A 21,385-nucleotide genomic window follows, 5' to 3' on the forward strand; every position below is an offset into this window, starting at 1 on the left:
TAGAGCCGGGGATGTGTTTGAAGCTCTTCTGCCACCAGATGGCAGCACTGAACCAAATTATGAGGTCCGCTTCTTGGGCTGAGCAATGGTAAGACCCCAGGGGCAGTGAACCAGCCCAGGCTTGTCACTCACTGTCTGTTGGGGCCTTAGAGATCATTTGCTCCAATCACTGGGTCCAGTTCCCCTTTTCAGATAAATGGAGGCACTGAGAAGGAAATTGTTTAGCCCAAGGCCACCCAGAACGTGAAAAGGGGTCTAAGCCTTGGCCTGCCTGCTCCCCCTTACCAGCCCCCCTCAACCACCTGAGAATGAGGGAAGGATTTTTCTGGGCTCCATTCCCAGGGTGGGAGGTACTCCTGGTTCCTGCCCTCCCCCAGCCCCCGTTTCTCAAGTCGGAAGACCAAGTGTGGAAAGCTGAGGCTCAGACTGAGTCCTAGGGAATCCAGAGCAGGGTTAATGGAGGGTCATTCTTTGAAGGTCACTGTTGGCAGATCGGGGGTCTCTGAGTAGCCCGGGGCCCAGGGCCAGCTGGGGCCCCAGTGTAGCTCAGGTAGGAGCATTCCCTCCCCCAGCATCTGTCTGCCTCTGGCTTTGGCTCCCATCAGCTGATCCAGGCGGGCTGAGCGGGCGGGTGGCGTCTCCACCCCCCTACCCCCCTCTTGGCAGCCCCTGTTCCAGGGCTGCAGCCCGAACTAGAGCAGGCACTGTCTGCTGGGTCCTTCAAGCTTCTTCAGGCAGAAGTTGCTCTTAGCCTGGCCCCATCCCCATCCCCAGAGGGAATCCTGATGGTGGATTCTGTGCTCAATCACTCCTGGCCCTCTTTCTCAAAACTGTGGATGAAGAGGTGGACCTTCAAGAGAGGTATGAATTGGAGGAGGGGAGCCTTGTGCTTGGGGCATGGAGGAACCTTCGGATCCCCCTTTGTTCTTGTATAGAAGCCAGTCTAGTACCCATGGATGCTTGAACTGTCTCTTCTCGGTCGGTGGGAGCACTGGGCTCCTAGGTCTCTGGAGACTTTGAGAAGGAAGAGCTCAGAATAGGCTAAGACCATTTGCCAAAACCAGGAGTTTGTAGGCTTCCTGGGTCCTTGTGTCCTCTCCGGGCCCCAGCTGAACGGATGGACTTGGGTGGGAGCTGGAAACAGAAGGAACGGCCCATAAATCATCACCCCTAAGGATGTGTGGCCTTATACCTGGCTTCTGGAGTTGACTGTCTCCCACACCATAGTCTGAGGACCTCATCTGCTCTCCGGAGTTCTAGGCTAAGCCCGTCTCCCTAGGGCTAATTCAGGCCTGTCTCCAGTTGTGGCTGAGGTTACATCAGATTCACCCATGAAAGAGGGCTGGGTTTAGATCAGAGGACCTGGGTTCAAGTCCAGATCCTTGCTCAGACTACTTGTAGTTTCCTTGAGCAAGTCATCTCTCTGGGCCTCATCTTTCTTCAGCTCTAAACCAATGGTTCTATGACTTAAGACTCCAGCCAAGCCCGTTCCTCCTTCAGAGACACTGTCTTTTCTGGGTTTCTTTTCTAAGGGTGCTGAATACTTTCCAGAATTATTTCTGGGGTCCGATAACCTGGGCCCAGAAGTCAGTTGGGCAAGTCGCTGTGGCGGGGAAAGGGAATGCAGTGGAGAGAGTGTCGGACAGACCTGAGTTCTAGTCTGACTTAATGGCGTGACTTTGGGTAGATCTCTGTTTCCCATACGTAAAATAAAGGTATTGGGCTCTTAGAATTCATAAGATCATAGGTTTTGGAGCTTGAAGGGATTCTAGAAATGATCTAACCTAACCTCCCCTAGCTCTGACATCCTTTCTGTGGTTCTAGACATCCTCAATCTTCAGGCACAGGGCTCGAACCCCTCCCTCCCCCCCACCATTGCTCAGCTCAGGGTAGGCCCTAAGCTTTTACAATGTATGCTCTGAACCCACTAGCTTTTTGTCTCAGATTTGTCCAAGACTTCCTCTCTAGCACAGAGGAAATGTTTTTTGGTTCCCCCTCCCCACCTCCTGCAAACACTGACAGTTTATTTAAGTCAGCAGGGGCAACATGAGGCACCTAAGAATTACATTATGTGGGGAAAGTGATGAGCACCTACTATGTGCCAGCTATTGTGGCGATCAGCCGGGGCAGGAGCCGGCAGTCAGCAGAAAAGGAGATGAGACAGGACAGGAGAAGACAAAGATCACTTATAGCAGCAGTGTGAATGGTCAGTGGGGGTGGGATGGGATGAGATGGAGTCAGAGCGGGAGGCTGTGGTTGGTTGGAAGGGGGATGGTATAGGACAAAGACACGGTCAGTCAGAATAAGGGTGAATGGTCAATGAGGAGGGGTTCAGGCCAGGCCAGAAAGGGGTCAGTTAGAGGTAGGTTAGGAAACCCAGGCTAAGGTAATACAGAAATAAACAGAGCTTCCTGGCACATGTTTTCCTCCTTAGTAACGCATTCCTTCCCCCTGGAGCAGGTCTGTGACTAATGCTGAGTCCCCTCCCCTCCCCCCCTCCCCTCCATTTCCTGACAGCACCTTCCATCAGGCCCCAAGCCTGGCACGTCTGGTCCCGTCAGACCTCGCTCCATTTACACCACCCATCCCGTCCGATGTCCTTGTATGAGAGAGAGAGGGGGAGGCAGTAAAGGAGGAAGGAGCAGGGCTGATGTCACTCAAGGTTATGACTTTGTGGACCTCCCTGTTCCACTCAGCAAAGCCTAAATGGCCACCTAATATGCTTCATTCTTTCACCTTAAAGTTTGGAGGTCCCCTGGGAGCCCTCACAAAGACATTCAGAGGGCAGAGCTGGAGATGCATACTGATGTCTCAGGGAGGAAGAATAAGCATGACTTTGGGCCAATCCCTTTGCCTTTCTGGGCCTCAGTTTCCCTTTCTGTAAAATGAAAAAGGTAGGTTAAATGAAATTCTGTAAAATGAAAAAGTGTGTAATCTGCTTCCAGTTCTGGCAGATAAGAGAGATGAATGCAAGTCCTCGAGGGGCTTTATAGTTGCCTAAGGGGACACTGAACCCAGACTTCCCTTTCTCTCAGGCCTTGCTTTATCCTTTGGGAAAAGTAAGCCAGGAATGGGGAAAAGGAAATAAAGACTTGGGTTCTTTGAGGGAATTGTGATTCCTACCATTTCCTCTTCTGAACCTGTTGAACAGCCATCAGGGCAGAGGGTGACTGCAGGCATGGTGGTCAGAATGGAGCTGGGAATTGGAATTGGGTGAAGGATGGAGATAAGGTTTGGTGAGAGATGGTGATGGAATTGGGGTTAGGAATGAGAGAGGTTTGGGGACACAGAGAAGGGGATAAGGGTGGGCTTAGGAATGGAAATCAGAGATAGGGTCATAGATTTAGAGGTGGAAGTGACCTTAGAAGCCATCAAGTTCAACCTCCTCAATTTATGGGTGAAGAAACTGAGGCAAACTTGGGTCACACAGCTAGTAAGTGCCTGAGGGAGGATTTGAATGCAGGTCTTCTTGATTCCAAGCCTAGCACTTTATCCAGGGGGCCACCCAGCTCCTTTCTGGGAATGGGTTTGGAGGTATGGGAATGGTGATTGGGCTGAAATTGTGGTAGGGTTAGGAATGGAGATGGAGAATGGGTTGGAGATCTAGAGATCAGGGTTAGAATGAGGATTAGGAATGGATGGAGAGGAATCAGAAGATCATAGATTTTATTGGAACAGACATTAGAAATCATAGAATACCATCCCCTCATTTTACAGATGAGGAAACTGAGGCATAAAGAGGTTAAGTGACTTGTCCAGGGTCACATATCTAGTAAATAAAGTGGGATTTGAATCCAGACCTTCCTGAGTCCGAGTTCAGTACCCTATGTATTAGATATGGAGAAGGGTTTAGGAATTAGAATGAATCTGATAGGGATGGAGTTGGGAGGTCGAGGCAGGGTTAAGAATAGAAATGGGGACTGCACTGGAGACATGGTGATGAGGATTGGTTTGGGACAGAGGTGATCAGAGAGGGGGATGGAATTGGGGCTGAGGATGGGCATAGACCAGGAATAGGAATCAACTATAATAACAGAGATACACCTAGTAGCTCTCCCCTTGATCTACAGTCCCTTTATTCTGTGTCTGATGTTGAAGAGGAATTGGGAAGCCTTGATGATCCCCTGGAGAGCACCAATTTCAAATATCCATCCCCTTCATCCCAGTTTGGGGTTGGGGCTCAGCCTAGGACCAGGGAAAAAGAGGGAAGCTTCCCGATACTATGAATATATAACCTGGAACCTTTTTCTCAATAATACTGTGTTCTAACCTTTGAACTAACCTGGATTGAGCTAGCAGAATGAATAGGTAATGCTTTGCAGCATTCAAAGGCTGCTTTCTAAAGGACTCCACTTTTTCCTTCTGGTCCTTTCCTTCCCACTATAAGCACATTTCTAGCCTCCCTGGGTTTGCTCAACTAGCCCTTCTCTGGCAGGTAAGGCTGATGAGCTGAGCCCTAATCAGTGATGGAGTTCTGGTGTCTGCTGAAAGGAGTCCCCCCCCCCCCATGGGAAACAGATGAGGGTGATGGTCTCCCCCCAGGTCTCTATGGCCCACCCTCCTTGTAGCCCATCACGCCCCACCCCCCAGGCCTATCCTAGATTGTGGATTTAAAAGAACCTCCCCCTTCCAGGCTGGGGAACAGTTGTGCTAACAATACCCATTTATGGTTTCCAGCTGCAAGTGTGCTCAGGGAGGTTAGGGTGAAGGCAGCTTCTGTGGGGTGGCGGGGCTCCCTGGACTTTGGGAAAGGATGGTGGGGTGGGGGGACATGACTTCATGAAGAAGGCAGAGGAGAATAGGAAGGATATCTCTGTGAAGCTGAGGGAGCAAAGTGGGGAATGGGGAAAACTCAGAGTCTGTTTTGGGGCCAGTGAGGCAGGGACCAAAGTTAACTGGGCATCCAACAGTGATTTCTTTTTCTCTCCAGCCTCCCTTCTCCCTCCCTCCCACACCGTGTCCCCACTCACCCAACCCAGGACCAACCTTGCAGCAATCCACTCCTCAGGGTTCTTGTCTTTAAAGCTCCCACTGAGGCTAATGTGAAGTGCCCCTCCCCCTCCATTTGAGTTCAGGGAACAGCTAAGAAAGATCAGTTTCCCACCAAGGTTCTGGCAACGGCCCTCAGGGCCCAGCTTAGAGAACGGGTTCTAATAGATGTTATACCCACTCTGCCTAAGACCCCCACGCTAGACTTCGGAAGTAACTATGAGGGTGGCAAGCACCCTGAGCTGGGAGGCAGGAGACCCAGGTTCAAGTACTGGCTCTGTCACTGCTCCAAGTCCTAAACACATCCTCTCCCTGGAGATAATAATCCTGGCCCTGCCTACTTCCTACTTAAGGGTTTGGGGAGGATTAAATGAGGAAACGTCTGTATAGCAAATTGTAAACTCTTTGGAGCTGCTTTACATTGCAAGCATTGTGATAGTGCTGTTAGCTGGGAGGGCACTGGCCGAAGAAGGAAGCCAACAGCCCCTGATGGAGGCTTTGCTCAGCCCTCCAGAGCTGGCTGGGCTCAGGGTTCTGGAGCACCATATATGGGGGTTAGGTTAGGGCTGCCAGTGAAGTCCCAAGGGATGAGTTCTGTATCCCTCTGTGGGACTTTCTGGGCTGGGCTGGCCAGGGACAGTGGCCTCTCTCCATGGTCCTGCCCTGGGGACATCCTGGCTCCTTCCTTTCCTTAACTAACTGCAAAGTCCAGTCTCAAGCTCTCTTCCCTGCCAGAAGTTTCTGTCTTTCTATTTTTCCTCTTCTTCCCCAAAGCTCATCCCTCCTTTATCTGCCTTCTCTCATTTTCCTTTCATCTGTCTCTTCTCCCTCCCTCCCATCCCCCTTTGTCTTTTTCTTTGTCCCCCTCTCCTTCTGCCTCAGAATATCTTTACTAGAGCCAGAACACTGACAGACTGCTCCTACTACCCAACCCAGAGGTTTAAGACCATGGGTTTAACCTGGATCATCTCCCCTCCTTGATCTCCATGACCACAGGATGCTGTGGATTTAAGGTGTGGGAGAGCCCTGCATCAGGGAAAGCTAGTAGAAGAATGCCCCAGGCCAAAAACACTTTTATTGGGAGCCTGGGATCACTCCCATCTGCAGTTTTCTTTAAGTCTATTTCTGATTGGGACCACAATAAGTTTGTGATCTAATCTCGACTGGGTCCTCATTATCCTTTTATTCCTTCCTGATTGATTATCTAACACACTCCCTTAAGCAGGTATTTCAGACCTCCACTGGCCCTGAAGTCAGGAGGACCTGAGTTCAAATCCGGCCTCAGGCCAAACACTTGACATTTACTAGCTGTGTGACCCTGGGAAAGTCACTTAACCCCAATTGCCTAAAAATTTAGGAAAAAAAAATGTACAGAAGAGGACCTCACCTGATACTTTGAGTAAACCCACTACTTACCAGCACCCTTTTCTCCTCAATTCTACACCTGAAATCCCATCAACATCAACTTGCCCCATTCTCTCCCCTTTTGTGGCTGTCTTTATACTGATACTTTTCCTTACCAAGGCTGATTCCCTTGATCTCATCCCTCTGTCTCCTCTAGCAGCTTGCCTCTTCAATGATTCCCTCTCTCTAATATTCAGCCTCTCCCTATCCGCTGACTGTTTTCCTGTATCCTAAAAACATGCTTGAAAAAAATTATTAGTTGGGGCAGCTAGGTGGCGCAGTGGATACAGCTCCAGCCTTGCAGTTAGGAGGACCTGAGTTCAAATCCAGCCCCAGACACTTGACACTTACTAACTGTGTGACCCTGGGCAAGTCACTTAACCCTGATTGCATCACCAAAAAAAAGCAAAAAAAAAAAATTCATCACTTGACCCTGCCACCTCAAGCTATCTTCTTATAGCTCTCCTTTTCACAAGCTAATTCCTAGAAAAATTCTTATTTCCACTTTCTCACTTCCCACTTATTGACTGTAGACTTCACAACATCCCAGAAGCCTTCTCACCCTGAAACATCCCTCCACCCCTGCTGTCCCCTCCTCCCAGATCCTCCATTTTGAAGAAGTTCCCAGGCCAGCCACACTCATTCCTTCATTCCTCTCCTGGATCTCTGGACTTCTCTACCTAGCTCCTACTTGGGTGTCTCCTCCATCCCTCCCCTTTTCAGTTCCTTTTTATGTGTTGTCTCTCCCCATTAGAATGTAAGCTGCTCAAGGGCAGGGACTGTTTTTCTTTTTGCTTATATTTGCATTCCCAGTGCTTAGCACAGAGCCTGGCACATAGTAAGTACTTAATAAGTGTTGACATGTTTGTTGTTTCTTTAAAGTAACCAATGATCTCTTTTAAAACTTATTTTTTACTTTTTTTACAAACATGTATTATCTCTCCCAGCCCTCTCCCCGTTGAACAATAAAATGAAGAAAAACAAAACCCTCATAACTAATATGCATAGCCCAGCCAAACAGACATTGGCCATGACCAAAAATGTATGTCTCATTTCACATTTTCAGTCCATCACTTCTCTGGCAGGAGGTGGGCAGCATTCTTTGTCTCATGGTTATCATTATTTTGATCAGAGTTCTAAAGTCTATAAAAATTTTTTTTCTTTTTAACATTGCCAAAAAAATATCTCTTTACTATTAAAGCCAATGGTCAACCTCTTGGTGGGGTTTAACACCACTGACTCTCCCTTCCTCCTGGATGCAGAGAGCATCCTGCTGCTTCTTTTCTTACCTATCTGTCTGGCTACTCCTCTCAATTTCTTTTGAAATAACAGCACTTACGTCTCTACTCACTAACCGTGGGCATACACAAGGTTCTAAGCCCTTTACTCATCTCTCTTACCATACTCCCTATCAGTGATGCATCTCCCATGGCTACAGGTCTCATCTCTAGGCAGATACCTCCCAAATCTACAGATCCAGCCTTCACACATATTTACTCTGAGCTCTGGTCTTTCATGTCCAATTGCCTATTAGATGTCTCCACCTACATGTCCCACAGGCATTTGAAGTTCAAAGTATGCCCAAAATGTTGTTGTTATTCAGTCATTTCAGTCATTCCTGACTCTCCTGGACCCCACTTGGGGGTTTTCTTGGCAAAGATGCTGGAGTGGTTTGCCATTTCCTTCTCCAGCTCATTTTACAGATGAGGAAACTGAGGCAAACAGGGATAAGTGACTTGCCCAAGGTCACACAGTTAGTAAGTATCTGAGGAGAAGGGGCTGCAGAGAAGCAGATTTCATCTAAATTAAAGAGAAAAAGTAGAGGCAGCTAGGTGGGGCAGTGGATAGAGCTCTGGCCTTGGAGTCAGGAGGACCTGAGTTCTAAATCCGTCCTCAGACCAAGCACTTGACATTTACTAGCTGTGTGACCCTGGGCAAGTCACCTAACCCCAATTGCCTTAAAAAAAGGGAGAGAGACAGAGAGAGAGAAAGTATGGGTCCTGTCTGGAGGTAGTGAGTTCCCCATCACTGAAGGTTCTGAGCAGAAATTGGATGACTTTTTGTCAGGGTTGTTGTAGAGAAGATCTCTGCTCCATCATGGACAGGATTAGATGCCTTCTGAGGACCCATCCAACCCTGTGATTCTATGGTTCTGAGCTGATAATTGAATGGGAATGGGGAGGGAATCCATATTCACAAATAACTCTGCAAAAAAGAATGGAGGCGGTGGGAAATAATCAGGAGAGGTTGTAGGCCAGCAAAGAAGGAGGGCTTCCAGGAGGAGGTGGTGCCTGAGCTGGTCAGGAAGAAGCATATTCTAAGCCTTGGGGATAATCTGTGTCAATAGCCAGAGGCAGAGGGAGGAGGCAGGAGGATGATTGATTTAGATCTGAAAAGGGTCCTCAGACCAGAATTCCCCACTCCAGGAAGCCTCTGGGTTCCTTCCTCTACTGATAGCTCCTGCTCCTCTCTTTCTCTATCCACAGGCTCTGAGGGCAAGGCCTGTGACCTACCCTTGGATAGCAGCCCCCATTCCCTCCCAGTGTCCCTAAAAGCTGACCGCCATGTTCTCTTCTCTTCCATGGCTGAGGAACAGGCAAGTACGGGGCAGGGGGGGCGGTTGGGGGTGGGAGGAGGGGGAGAGGGGAGGTTTGCTTTGTTCCGGCTTTGGGGTCTGAGGAGATAATAAGAAAAAAGGCTTTAGAGGAATCTAGAAGAGCTGTGAATCTGGAGATATCCAGGATTAGGCAGAGGCTCCGAAAGGCTAGAGAGGAGCTGGGGGAGCCAGGGGGAGGCAGGGCTGGAAAGGAACTAGAGGGGCTGGAAGCTAATAGGTAAGGTGAAGGCTTTCTAGGGACTGGGAGAGTCAGAGAAAGGTGGCTGAGGGTGAGGGAAAGGGTTTGCTCTTGGGACTGCTCTGGTCACACTGGGCTCTCCAACATGGCTAACCCATAAGCCTCTGGTGCTGACCAGCATTTGGCCTCCTCTGAACCTAGGCCCTTCCAGGAGGAGGTGGTGCCTGAGCTGGTGCCTGAGCTGGTCAGGAAGAAGCATATTCTAAGCCTTGGGGATAATCCGTGTCAATGGCCAGAGGCAGAGGGAGGAGGCAGGACCTAGGACCAATGTGGGTCTTTGGGGCCAGGCCTTCAGGCAGGACAGAACTAGTAAATCAATTCAATTTAATTCAACAAGAATTTACCAAACACTTACCATGTGCCAAGCATCTTGCTGGTTGCTGGGTATACAAAGACACTAGTTCTTACCTTCAAGGAGCTTGCATTATACTGGACAATTGAGCCTCCCAGGTTGGGGAGGACCTTAGAGACCATTGAATCCAACTCACCATTTTGCAAATGACCGAAACAGAGGCCCAGAAAGAGACCTGGATGTACCTACTCACAGAGCAATCCATCAACAAATGTTGATTTAGACTGTTACTCAATCGAACATCAAAGGATTTATTAAGTTCCTTATAAGTCACAAACATTTATTAAGCACCTACCATGTGCCAGGCACTGTGCTAAGCACTGGGGATACAAAGAAAGACAAAGATAGCCCCTGCCTTCAAGGAGCTCCCAGTCTAATGGAAAGACAACACGTGTAAGATAAATCAGAGGTAATCAACAGAGGGAAGGCACTCCCATTAAGGGGGATAAGGGAAAGGCTTCTTGCAGAGGGAGGTTTTAGCTGAGACTTGAAGGTAGCCAGGAGGCATAGGTGAGAGCATTCCAAGCAAGGGCATAAATGGGAGACAGCATCTACCCTCAAGGGCTTAAGCAGATTTTCAAGCAGGTCAGTAGGAGAGCTGAGGTCTTCCGTAGTTGCAGTATAGAACTTTGGGCTGTATTCTATGCCAAGATCGCTTCATTCGGGAAAATTAGAGGTTGAGTGAGGCCAGAGGACTTGAGCTCCGGGTGCTAGGCTGAGCACAGAGCACTGGATTCTGGCTCTGAGCTCCGGACTCTGGCCTGGGCTGAGATCTGGGCTCCAGGCTCTAGGCTCTAGGCTCTAGGCTCTAGGCTCTAGGCTAGGCTCTGTGGCTGATGTAGCCCAGACTGCAGGGTGGGAGGGAACCTGGGTCTTTTTGCTGCCAAAGCTCTGCTGGCCTGCAGCAGATGAGTTCACAATGTCCTGACATGTTTATGTTTCCAAGAAAATGAAAACCAGAGGAGTCCAGGGGATCTGGGAAACCAGAAACGTGCTTCCTCCTCTGGCAGCAAAAACAACAGCTTTGCAGGGACGCAAACAGACACACAGACCTCACAAACCCACACATTCAACAGTCACAGCACATGCAAACACAGGCATGTGTGCACACGGGACCATATACACGTGCAACTTACAACACATTCACATGTGTGCAAATATACTTGCATGCCTGCATATTCATGGTTACATAGATAGATGCACACATGCATAGTCACATGTGCATGCTCCTACTCTGTATTAATAACTCACATTTGTCTGTCACTCAAGTCTGCACAGTGTTGTACATGTATCTTAATTTAAGCCTGTATATATTATGTATATATACTATGTAATATTCATAGAGAGCAACTAGGTGGTGCAATGGGTAGAACGCCGGGCCTCGAGTCAAGAAGAGTTGAGTTCAAATGTGACCTCAGATACTTACTAGTTGTGTGACCTTGGGCAAGTCACTTAACTCTGTTTGCCTCAGTTTCCTCTTCTATAAAATGAGAGGATTGGACTGGCGACCTCAAAGGTTCCTTCCAATTCTAAATCTATGATCCCAGGAACCTATGAGAGCCATTTATAATAACAATTATTATTTGTGATAACAATAATTTATTATTATAGCTAGCATTTATATAGAACTTGCAGTTTCATATGCAATCATCTTTTTTCTTATCCTATGTTATGGAATTGCTTGTTTTATTTCCATAAATTAAAAATAAAAAATAAATATTTTTTAAAAAGAATTTTAAGATGTGCACAGAGCTATACATAAATTTTATCCTCACAAATCTTGGAGGTAGGTGCTATTATTATCCCCATTTTATAGAGGAGGAAAATGAGTAGACAAAGGCTACGAAACTTGCCCAGGGTCACACAACTGGTAAGTATCTGAGGCTGGATTTGAACTCAGGTCTTCCTGACTCCAGACCAGGCACTCTATCCACCATACCACTACCTAGCTGCCCACGGTGGCTTGTTCAGACTCAAATAGGTAGAAGGTGACTAAGGTGGGATTTGAACTCTTCCAAACTCCAAGTCCCATGTTCACCAGTGCCATGGTGTCTCCCTCTTCAAACCTTAGAATCCATTGCTGCTCCCAGACCAAGGGAATGAATGGTTGGGAGGGCTGCTGCAGGGGTTGGGGGGGACAGGGGTGGTGCTGACACCTCAGCCAGATTTGTGACAGTTCTCTTCTCTTTCTCCGGCAGGAGGGTGGTTCTGTGGCAGAGCTGGAAGAAGCCCACAGCAGCACTGAGGACCTTCTCTCAATAGACATGGCTCTCCAAGGCACAGAATACTACAGAGACCTGGGCTACATAGCACCTGTGGAGATGACATCATGGGTCCCTCTGGCCTCCTGCTCACAGGAGAAGCCGCCAGGGGAACTTGTAGCCCCACAGCTCCAGGAACCTGGTTGCTTCCGTCAGAGCCCAAATGGCCTCTGTCCTGAGGACCAAGGAGTCGAGCCCTTTCCCATGCTGGCCCATTCAATGACCACATCTCGGAGACACAGCTGGGAGAGGCCTCTGTCTCCCTTAGATGTCGGAAGGAGGTCAGGCTTCGCCAGAGTGAAGTGGGGGTGAGAGGGGTCCTTCATCAGGAGTCTGGCCACTGCCACCAGGGAGGGGAAGGGACTGAGAACACCTTGACCAGATAATCTGACTCATTCATTTCTTCTCTGTTTCCTCTCTCCTGTCTCTCCTGTTCCCTCTCTTCATAGGTTGTGGTTTGTCCATCGTTCTAGAAGAGGACCATGACATCAGGAAGATGATGCCGTGACTTGCAAGTGAATTGGATTTAAGTGAGGGAGGGCTGAGCAGAGTCACCAGCCTCAGTTTCTCCTCTGGAGCCATCTGGGTTCAGTGGCCAGATATGGATCAGGACAACTGGAGATGGCCCAGGATGCAATAGGAGACCTTGGTCTTTTCAAGCTAAGGTCTTTCTGAGTTCTCACTTTGATTGCGGCAACACCCATTCAGTGATTAGGGCTGCTTAAAAAGTGAGCCAAGTTTTAATAGCCTCCATTAGACCATTGGTCTGTCAGGTCCCTAGTATATATAGTTACATAGTGCCAGTGCTTTGCTCACTATGACTTAACCTGTGAAGCAGTTGTTATTTCTGTCTCAACTCCAATATTATACTAAGGCCATATTGTGCAATAAAAGTATGTGTGTCTAAATGTAAAAAAAAAAAAGTGAGCCAAGGGATGGCACCTTTAATAATTGGAGGGGGCGGGGAAAGAGGGCAGAGGCCATCTCCATTCACCCTGATTCGTATCTGGCCACTGGACCCAGATGGCTCTGGAGGAGAAAGTGAGGCTGGTGATTTTGCACAGCCCTCCTTCACTGTAATCCAATTCAATGCAAGTCATGTCATCATCTTCCTGATGTCGTGGTTCTCTTCCAGAATGAAGGACAAACTGACCCGTGAGTACTCGGAGCTGCCCACTGAGATTCGAACTGACCACTCCCAGTAGGGCAGCTCCTCTCCTCTCCTTTCTGTCTCCCTTTTTTTTCTGTCCTCCCTTTCCCTGCTTACCTGAAGGTGCGCTACCAAAGGAGGTAAATTTTGAAGGTTGAAACCTACCTAGATATCTTGGGGTTTACTGGCTAAAATTCTTTCTTAAAGCCCATGCCTTAAACCCAATCTACTTGATTGGCCAACAATGGGTTCCTACCCAAGCACCACTTAATGATTACTGTTTGGGCCCCTTGACTCAGAGTGAATGTAAAAATGTAAGAAGTAAAAAAAACATTTCTTTGGGCCAGAAACCCTGAGGGTCTTCCCCTCCCAGTTTGATTTTTTTTTTTATTAAAGGGGCCGTCCCTTGCCTCACTTCTAAAAAGCCCTAGTCACTGAATGAGTCTTGCCTCAGAAGACCTTAGCTTAGAAAGGCCTCAGTCTCCCACTGCATCCTGGGCCATCTACAGTCTTCCTGGTCTATTCTTGCCACTGGACCCAGACGGCTCAGGAAGAGAAAGTGAGGCTGGTGAGTTTGCACAGTCCTGCCTCACTGAAATCCAATTCATGAAAATCATGGCATCACTTCCCTGATGTCATGGTCCTCTTCGAGAGAACCACAGCACGGTACCTTCTCTTACTTTTTTCCTTTATTTTTCTCTCCTCCTCTCATCTACTACTTTCCCTTCTCTCCTCCCCTTTTCTTTCCTCCCTTCCTTCCCCTTCCCTTACCCCCCTTCTCTCCCTTCCCTTCATCTCCTCAATTTTCTTCCTCTCCATCTCAATGTCTCATAATGGGCTAAGGCCTAACTTGCCTTGGAGCAGACCACCCACAGAGTAGCATAGAGGGAAGCCCAGACCTTTGTCTCCACCGGACATGTTTTCTCTCTTACCACTTCCTCCTCACTCTCCTTAATTGTGCAGTCTCTCCAAATAGGCAATGGAAACCTCCACCCCAATCCGTGACCTGGCTGGGCCCTGGCCACGTCCCTGACCCTAAACTTGGTCAAATATTCCCATGTGGGGCCAGTACAGGGATAAAGATGCCAGCATGTTTCTCTCTGGGGTAAACTGGTCATTTCCTCAAGGGTAGTGAGTCCATCGGCAATCTCTTCCCTTCTTCCCCCAACTCCTCCATCCTTGACAAAGTGTAAACTACATTCTACTTGCCCTGGGTATGGTTTGTGGTGTTTGCCCCAGATACCAAAATCCCTAGTTATAGCTCTGAGGTTGATGGCTGCGCAGATGCAGAGTAGGGAGGGTGTTCCATGACCCACCACAACTCACTGCCTTCTCCCCACCAGACTCAGCCTGGACGCCTCGGACTTGGGCAGTGACGAGGAGCGAAGTTTGCCCAGAACATTTGCCAGCCATTCCTTGAATCTGCCTGGAGGGGGCCTGCAGGCCTGGGCAGAGAGGACAGGTCACCGAGCAACCTTCCGGGGCAGGGCCTCACCTGAGCTGCCCTACATAGCCATGGAAGAGCCAATGAGACAGCAGGTAAGTCGGCATATGATACAACAGGCAAGCAACATACTCCGGACTGCCTTTCCTGGTTCTGGGCCAGAGGCAAGCTGCAAAGTCAGGATGTGCTGCTTATTTCTGAGGCTAGACCTTGTGGCCAGTGGTACCGTGGTCTAGCCCAGTCCTTCTTCTTTTTTCTTTTTTTTGCTTTTGGTGAGGCAATTGGGGTTAAGTGACTTGCCCAGGGTCACACAGCTAGTAAGTGCTATGTGTCTGAGGCCGGATTTGAACTCAGGTCCTCCTTAGCCCAGTCCTTCTCAAAAACCTTTAGTAGCTCTCTACTGTCTCAAGGATAAAATAAGAAAACCTTCAGCGTGGTATTCAGAGCCCTCCACAGTATATTTCCCACTTTTCTTTCTAGGCTTTTTTTTTTATTCTGAAGTTAAGAAATAAAACAAACATTTCCATAATATAGTAAAACCAGGCTAATTCCCTATTACTTCTTTTTTTCCCCCTTTTTGCTAGGCAATCAGGATTAAGTGACTTGCCCAGGGTCACACATCTGTCAAGTGTCTGAGGCCAGATTTGAATTCAGGCCCTTCTGACTCCAGAGCCAGTGCTCTATCCACTGTACCATGTAGTTACCCTACCTATTATTTCGTTTTTCACAACTCTAGATTCTAGCCAAGCTGGCCTGCTCCCTATTCCCTTAACTTGGCATTCCATCTCCATATATCTAAAATGCCAGGAAGTCGTTCCTCCTCACCTCTGCCTTGTGGAATCACTAGCTGCCTTCTCAGCCCCGCTCAAGTACTGCCCCTCCTCTAGGAAGCCCAGCCCTATCTCCCTACTGGTTAGGACTCTCTTGCCTCAAATTATCATGTATTTATTCATCCATGTGCTTACCATCTCATCACTCCAGTGGAATGGAAGTTTCTTGAGGGCAGGGACTGTTAATGTTTTTTCTTTATATTACCAACACAATGTCTCAAATATAGTAATTAATAATTAATTAATTACATTTAATGTGTTAATTATATTTATGTATTAATATTTTATATTTATATGGGCTATGGATCATCATTCAATTCTAACAACATTGGTTATATTTAATAACAAAAAATAATGTAGTGGATAGAGAGCTGAGCCTGGAGTCAGGAGTTCAAATCTGGTCTCATACCCTTACTAGCTGTCACTAAACCTTGGCAAGTCACTAAACCTTCCTCAGCCTAATTTTTCTCATCTATAAAATGGGTATAATAGTAACACCTATCTCCCAGGGTCATCAGGATGATCAAATAACATGACATTTAATATATAATATAAATGGCTAATAATTGAATGTAATTATTAATATATACTATAATAATGTATTATATAGATACTATCATACAAAATGCTTTACAAACCTTCACACCTATATAAATACTAGTTATTATTATTAACTTATTATTGTTATTATTATTATTCCTATCTGAGTGATTTTCAACAAGTCCTTTGATCTTTCTGAGCTTGTGTCATTTTTCTTGGATGTAAGATGAGAAGGTTGAAGTTAGATGATTCCCAAGGTCTCCTCCAGTTCTAAATCCTAAAGTTTGAAACTTTATTTGTCCCCACATGTCACCCCACAGGAGGCCAGACACACAGCAAGCATTAGTAGAAATATATTCAATTGAATTGACAGACTTAGGAGCCATATTCCATGCCCATGATCCTTCTAGCATTTGCCCAAAGTCCAATTTGAAAAACTGGAGATGCTGGAGTCCAACCTCTGACTAGTCCAGAGAAAAGGCAATGATGGTCCCACTGTCCTTTGCCCTGCTCAGACTCCATCTGGTATGTGTTTTCCATTAGTGGATTCTGCATTGGAGAAAGGGCATTGGCAAAGTGGAAAACATCCAAGATGGTGGGTGAGAGTGGAGAACAAGCCAGTGATTCAACTGGAACCGTTTAGCCTAGAAGAGGAAAGAAAGGTTTAGGGTGGATAGGAGAGCTGTCTTTAAGTATTTGAAGGGCTGAACTGGCAGCAGAAGTCTGCAGAGACGTAAATTGAGATGTGATAAGAGGAAGAGTTTACAAACAGTTCTAATCCAAAGTGGATTGGGCTGCTTTGGAGGTTCTGTGCTCCCTTCCAGCTCAGACATTCCATGCACAGAGGTTAAAAAAAAAAAAAGAGGGCCAAGGAAAGATCTTAGGGATCCTTCACACTTGGACAGTAGGAAGGGGAAGACAAGCCTTGGTAATGGACCAAAAGTGGTTAGAGTAGGAGAAATGGGAAAAGAGTAGTGTCATGGAAATATTCCCTGGGAGGATAGAAAAACCAGTGTCAAATGTTGCAAAGTCATCATGGAAGACAAGGATTGAAGAGGGGGCCTTAGACTTGGGCAGAATTTGAAGCAATCCCCACCTGGAGCATTTATTATGCTCCTTAGATGTGCCAGAAACAAAGACAAAAGCTGGACAGTACCTGCCCTCAAGTAACTTACATTCTAATGAAGGAGACAATATGCATGTATCGACTTATATTGCTGTTGCTGTTTGCCCTTCTTTTTTTTTTTTTTTACTTTTTAGGCAATTGGGATTAAGTGACTTGCCCAGGGTCACACAGCTAGTAAGTGTCAAGTGTTTGGTCTGAGGCCAGATTTGAACTCAGGTCCTCCTGACTTCAAGGCTGGTGCTCTATCCACTGTGCCACTTAGCTGCCCCATTTGCCCTTCCTTCTTGAAGAGGACCATGACATCAGGGAGGTGATGCTGTGACTTGCAAGTGAATCAGATTTAAGTGAGGCAGGACTATGCAAAGTCACCAGCCTTGCTCTCTCCTCTGGAGCCCTCTGGATCCAGTGGCCAGATATAGATTAGGGTGACTAGAGATGGCCCCAACAGAGTTACATACAAACTCATCTAAGGTAACCTGATAGTAAGGACACTAGCAGCTGAAGGGACTGAGAATCCTCTCTTGAAGGTGGTCATATTTGAGCTGAATCTTAAAGGAAACCAGGGATTCCATGAGGCAGAGATGAGGAGGGCATTGTGTATGAGGAACAGTAAGATGGCCAATCTGGCAGAAACATAGAATGTCTAGAGGAGAGTAATGTATGATAAGGCTAGAAAGGTAGAAAGGGGCCAGTCTGTGAAGGGCTTTAAATGCCCAAACAGAGAAGTTTATATTTGATCCTAGAGGTAATAGGGAACCACTGGAGTTTATTTAGGAAAGCATTTTGATATATGTATGGAGGGTGAATTGGCATAGGGAGAGATTTGTGGCAAAGACACCAAATAGAAGACTTTTGCAATAGTCCAGGTAAGAGGTGATGAGGGCCTTAATTAAGATGTTGGGCAACAAAGTGGAAAGAAAGGAATGGAGGGGAGAAAGGTGGAGATAAAAATGACAAGAATCAGTTGACCAGTTCTACAATATGAGAGGAGATGAGGTGTCAAAGATAACCCACTTCCTCTCCTCTACCTCTCACCCTTCTCTCCTTGAGGTTTTGATCCTATGTGATTCGGAAAGATGGTGATACTCTTTCTAGAAATAAGGAAGATTAGGGGCAGCTAGGTGGCACAGTGGATAGAGCACTGGTCCTGGAGTCAGGAGGACCTGAGTTCAAATCCGGTCTCAGACACTTGACACTTACTAGCTGTGTGACCCTGGGCAAGTCACTTGACCTCAATGCCTAGAAGGTATTTAACGAATGTTTATTAATAACTATAATAGCTTCCAAAGGTCATGGAATTTCATAATTGGAAGAGACATGAAAACTGAACTGTAGGAGGGAACTTTCTTTCAGTACAATTCTGTTAAACACATAGATCTTACACCCTTAATGCTAGGAGGCTGGTCAGGGTGCTGGAGTTGGGGTTGGTATAAAAAGCCTCTCTGGGCCTACCCCTTCATCAGACTCTGGACCAGACTGGGTCCTCTTCCCCACAAGGTTTCTCCAGGTGGGCTCCACCCCTGGAATGTTGTTGAGATTTTGTGGGTGCCGCCATCTTTAAAATTTAGACCATAGCCCAGGAGTGGTTTAAAAAGGGGTCTTGGAGAGCACTGGACTCTGCTGAATCAGCTACACCTTTGGGGCCTGGGCCTTTGCCCCAAGGATACCTGACAGCTTCTCCAAGTACCCTGGCCCAGCTATGGGACCCTGAGCAAGTGTCCCCTTCCCATCTCTGGGTCACAGTTTCTTGCTCGGTAGCAGGAAGAGTTGGGCTGGGTGCTCTCTAAGATGCTTCTCCCTCTCAAGGCTTTTTCCATCCTGAGATTCTTTTTTCGGTCCCTGATTCTCCTCACTGAAATACCTAACCCCCGCAGGAATTTGACAGCTCTTGGAGGAGGCTGAGGTCAAGGTCTGTTCCTCAAACTGGTGATATGGTTTCTCCCTCAAGAATCGCTCAGAACCTGGAGGTTTCCATTCCAGCTGCCCAAGGTTTGTTTTGCACAGGGGGAGAGGGGTGTCTCTCAGGGGACACTCTCTGCAATGTGGCCTTGACTCAGGCTTCCTTCGCTCTACCCACCAATCTGTAAACTGTCCCTTTCACACAGCCAAGACCAGAAAGCGGAAGCCCAAGGGACTTCCTCTTTGACAGAGAGTGAAAATAAGGGCCCCAGGTTTGGTCCAGAGTTGGTAACTCCAGCTCCTGGCTCACTATTTCAAAAAATTTTTCTTTTATTATCTACCTAAGGAAAATATAGGAGGATTTGGCCAGCCCTGCCCCAGTGGGATAGCCCTGCCCCAGTGGGACACTCCTCAGCCCTTTCAGGGAAGACAGTCTGCCTCAGGGAAGGGCATCCCAGGTACTTGGGTTTGAAGAAATGTGTGGCTGGGTAGAAATTCCATTCAGCTGCTCCTGATTAGCTTCAGGGTCTGGCTATTCAGAGACCAGATGCTTGTTCACAGAGGAACGAGGGACACACAGAGGGATTGCCTCTCCTTCCACTACTGCCTCCCCATCTCCCAGTACTCCAGGGGTACTATGTGTGGCTGTCTCTGGGCACCTTTAATCACCTTTAAATCATAAGTCTATAGTTCTGCTGTCTCCCTTTTCCCCCTTTTCTAGCTTTCTTTATCTACATCTGTCCCCCTGTCTCCCTTTATTTCTCTGTCTCTCTCTCTCTGCATGTGTATCTCTCATTCTGTCTGTCCCTTTGTCTTTGTGTATGTGTCCATGCCTATGTGGCTCTGCCTGGCTTCTTTCTCTGTGCAGATGACTCTCTCTGTTTCCTTTTCTGTATTGTTTCTTTGGGGGGGGGTTCTCTTTCTTTCTCTGCGTGTGTAACCTGTAGCCCAACACCCTAAGTTTTCCAGGGACTAGACTTGATCTTGAGGGCAGCTCCAAATTCTCATTCTCTTTGCTTCATTTTGTCCTCACCCAGACTTCCCTTCGGAAAATCTTAGAATGTACCCTAAAAATAGCTCACCTCTAGGGGGTCCACAGATTTGAGTCTCGGGCCTCCCACAAATACTTAAAGTAGCAATGCTTATATCAGGCATAAGACAGCCTGAATTCAATCTCCACAAAAAAATGAGGAAAATCCATAGAGAAATCACAGCAGCTCATAAACACTTCTCCCTCTCTGATAAGTCCCACCTTTACCTGAGGTCCCATCCTCCAGACTCAAGTATTGTAGCTCATATTCCCTTGGGGTTCCCAGAGAGGAAATTCTCTGACATTCAGCAGCTAGGAGGGCCAGGGGATAGAGTCAGGAAGCCCTAAGGGGGAATCCCTCCTCAGGTACTTACTAGTGATGTGACCCTAAGCAAGTCAAGTTTCTTTCAGCTTTAGTATTCTCATCTTTAAAATGGGGATAATAACAGCACCTGTCTCCCTACATCTTTGTGAGGGTCAGATGAGATAATATTTATAAAATGCTTTTCAAACCTTAAAGTGCTATATAGATGCTGACTATTTTCATTATTATTTCAAGGAGTCTCCCTTTAACCCCAGCAGCCTACAGAGGCATCTAGACTTATGGGAACTTGAACTCTCCCATAAGGGAAAGAACCAAACCAACTAACCTTTGGAATTGTTAGAGAAGCAAGTCCCTTTCTCACTGGCCTTTTACTGTCCAGACAATTCATAGTAACAGAGGGCAAAATTATAATAATAGCTAGCATTTATATGGAATTTTGAGATGTGCAAAGCTCTGTACAAATATTATCTCATTTTCATCCTTACAACAACCCTAGGAGGCAGGTGTTATTATGCCCATTTTACAGATGAGGAAACTGAGGCCAGCAGCAGTTAAATGACTTCGGCTCTTAAGCGTTTTGAGGCCGGATTTGAACTTGGGTCTTCCTGACTGTGGGACTAGCGTTCTAGCCACCTCCCCCACCTTGCTAACACATCTTTTTCTCTCCCATGCTATGGCTCCCCTGCTGCTCTACTCTCTTGGAAGGGTCAAGTGCCCAATCCTCTCCCCAAGAGGTTGGCACAGTTCAGGAACCCCATTTCTTTCACCAAAAAGTTGGATCCCAAACTCTAGAACTTGAAATTATTTGAGAGAGAACTTGGAGTTGGTGGTGTTGACCACAAAGTACCCCTTCTCTTTCTAGAGGACCGGACTCTAGAACTTTAAAACTTGGGTGGCCATTGAGGCAACCCCGAGTCTGGCGCTACCCAGTAAAAATAATCTTCTCCCTAGAAGGCTAGGTTCTAGGGTCATACTGGACAGAAAATCTGCTGCCTCCATTATATAAGAAGCTGCAGTTAAGGGATTTCCAGGATCCTCCTCTCCGTAGCTGTGGCCATAGTCTAGAACTCTCTTCTTAGGGCAGATTCCATGATGACATTCATGGGTCCTGGAGAGAAACAGCTCCTCCTAGGACCCAGGTCAGTTCCACAGCACTGATAAGCCCTCCAAAACGAGGAAT

The 21,385-nt window shown here is 47.2% G+C and overlaps 1 protein-coding gene across 6 annotated transcripts in view; it reads left to right on the forward strand.

Moving 5' to 3' along the window:
* Positions 1–21,385, forward strand: part of ARHGEF18 (Rho/Rac guanine nucleotide exchange factor 18) — a 111,866-nt gene that overhangs the window by 7,583 nt on the left and 82,898 nt on the right. For 5 of the 6 annotated variants that reach the window (XM_027844082.1, XM_027844083.1, XM_027844086.1 and 2 more), the window contains exons 2-5: positions 8,880–8,989; positions 11,799–12,169; positions 14,355–14,550; positions 18,826–18,940. In XM_027844082.1, the coding sequence (XP_027699883.1) occupies positions 8,975–8,989; positions 11,799–12,169; positions 14,355–14,550; positions 18,826–18,940 (697 nt within the window). In that variant the 5' untranslated portion in view covers positions 8,880–8,974. The remainder of the gene's footprint in view (positions 1–8,879; positions 8,990–11,798; positions 12,170–14,354; positions 14,551–18,825; positions 18,941–21,385) is intronic. The other variant, XM_027844084.1, reaches the window with a different exon arrangement.

This window comes from Vombatus ursinus, unplaced genomic scaffold, assembly GCF_900497805.2.
Source record: "Vombatus ursinus unplaced genomic scaffold, bare-nosed wombat genome assembly UNPS02014935.1, whole genome shotgun sequence".
NCBI lineage: Eukaryota > Metazoa > Chordata > Mammalia > Diprotodontia > Vombatidae > Vombatus > Vombatus ursinus.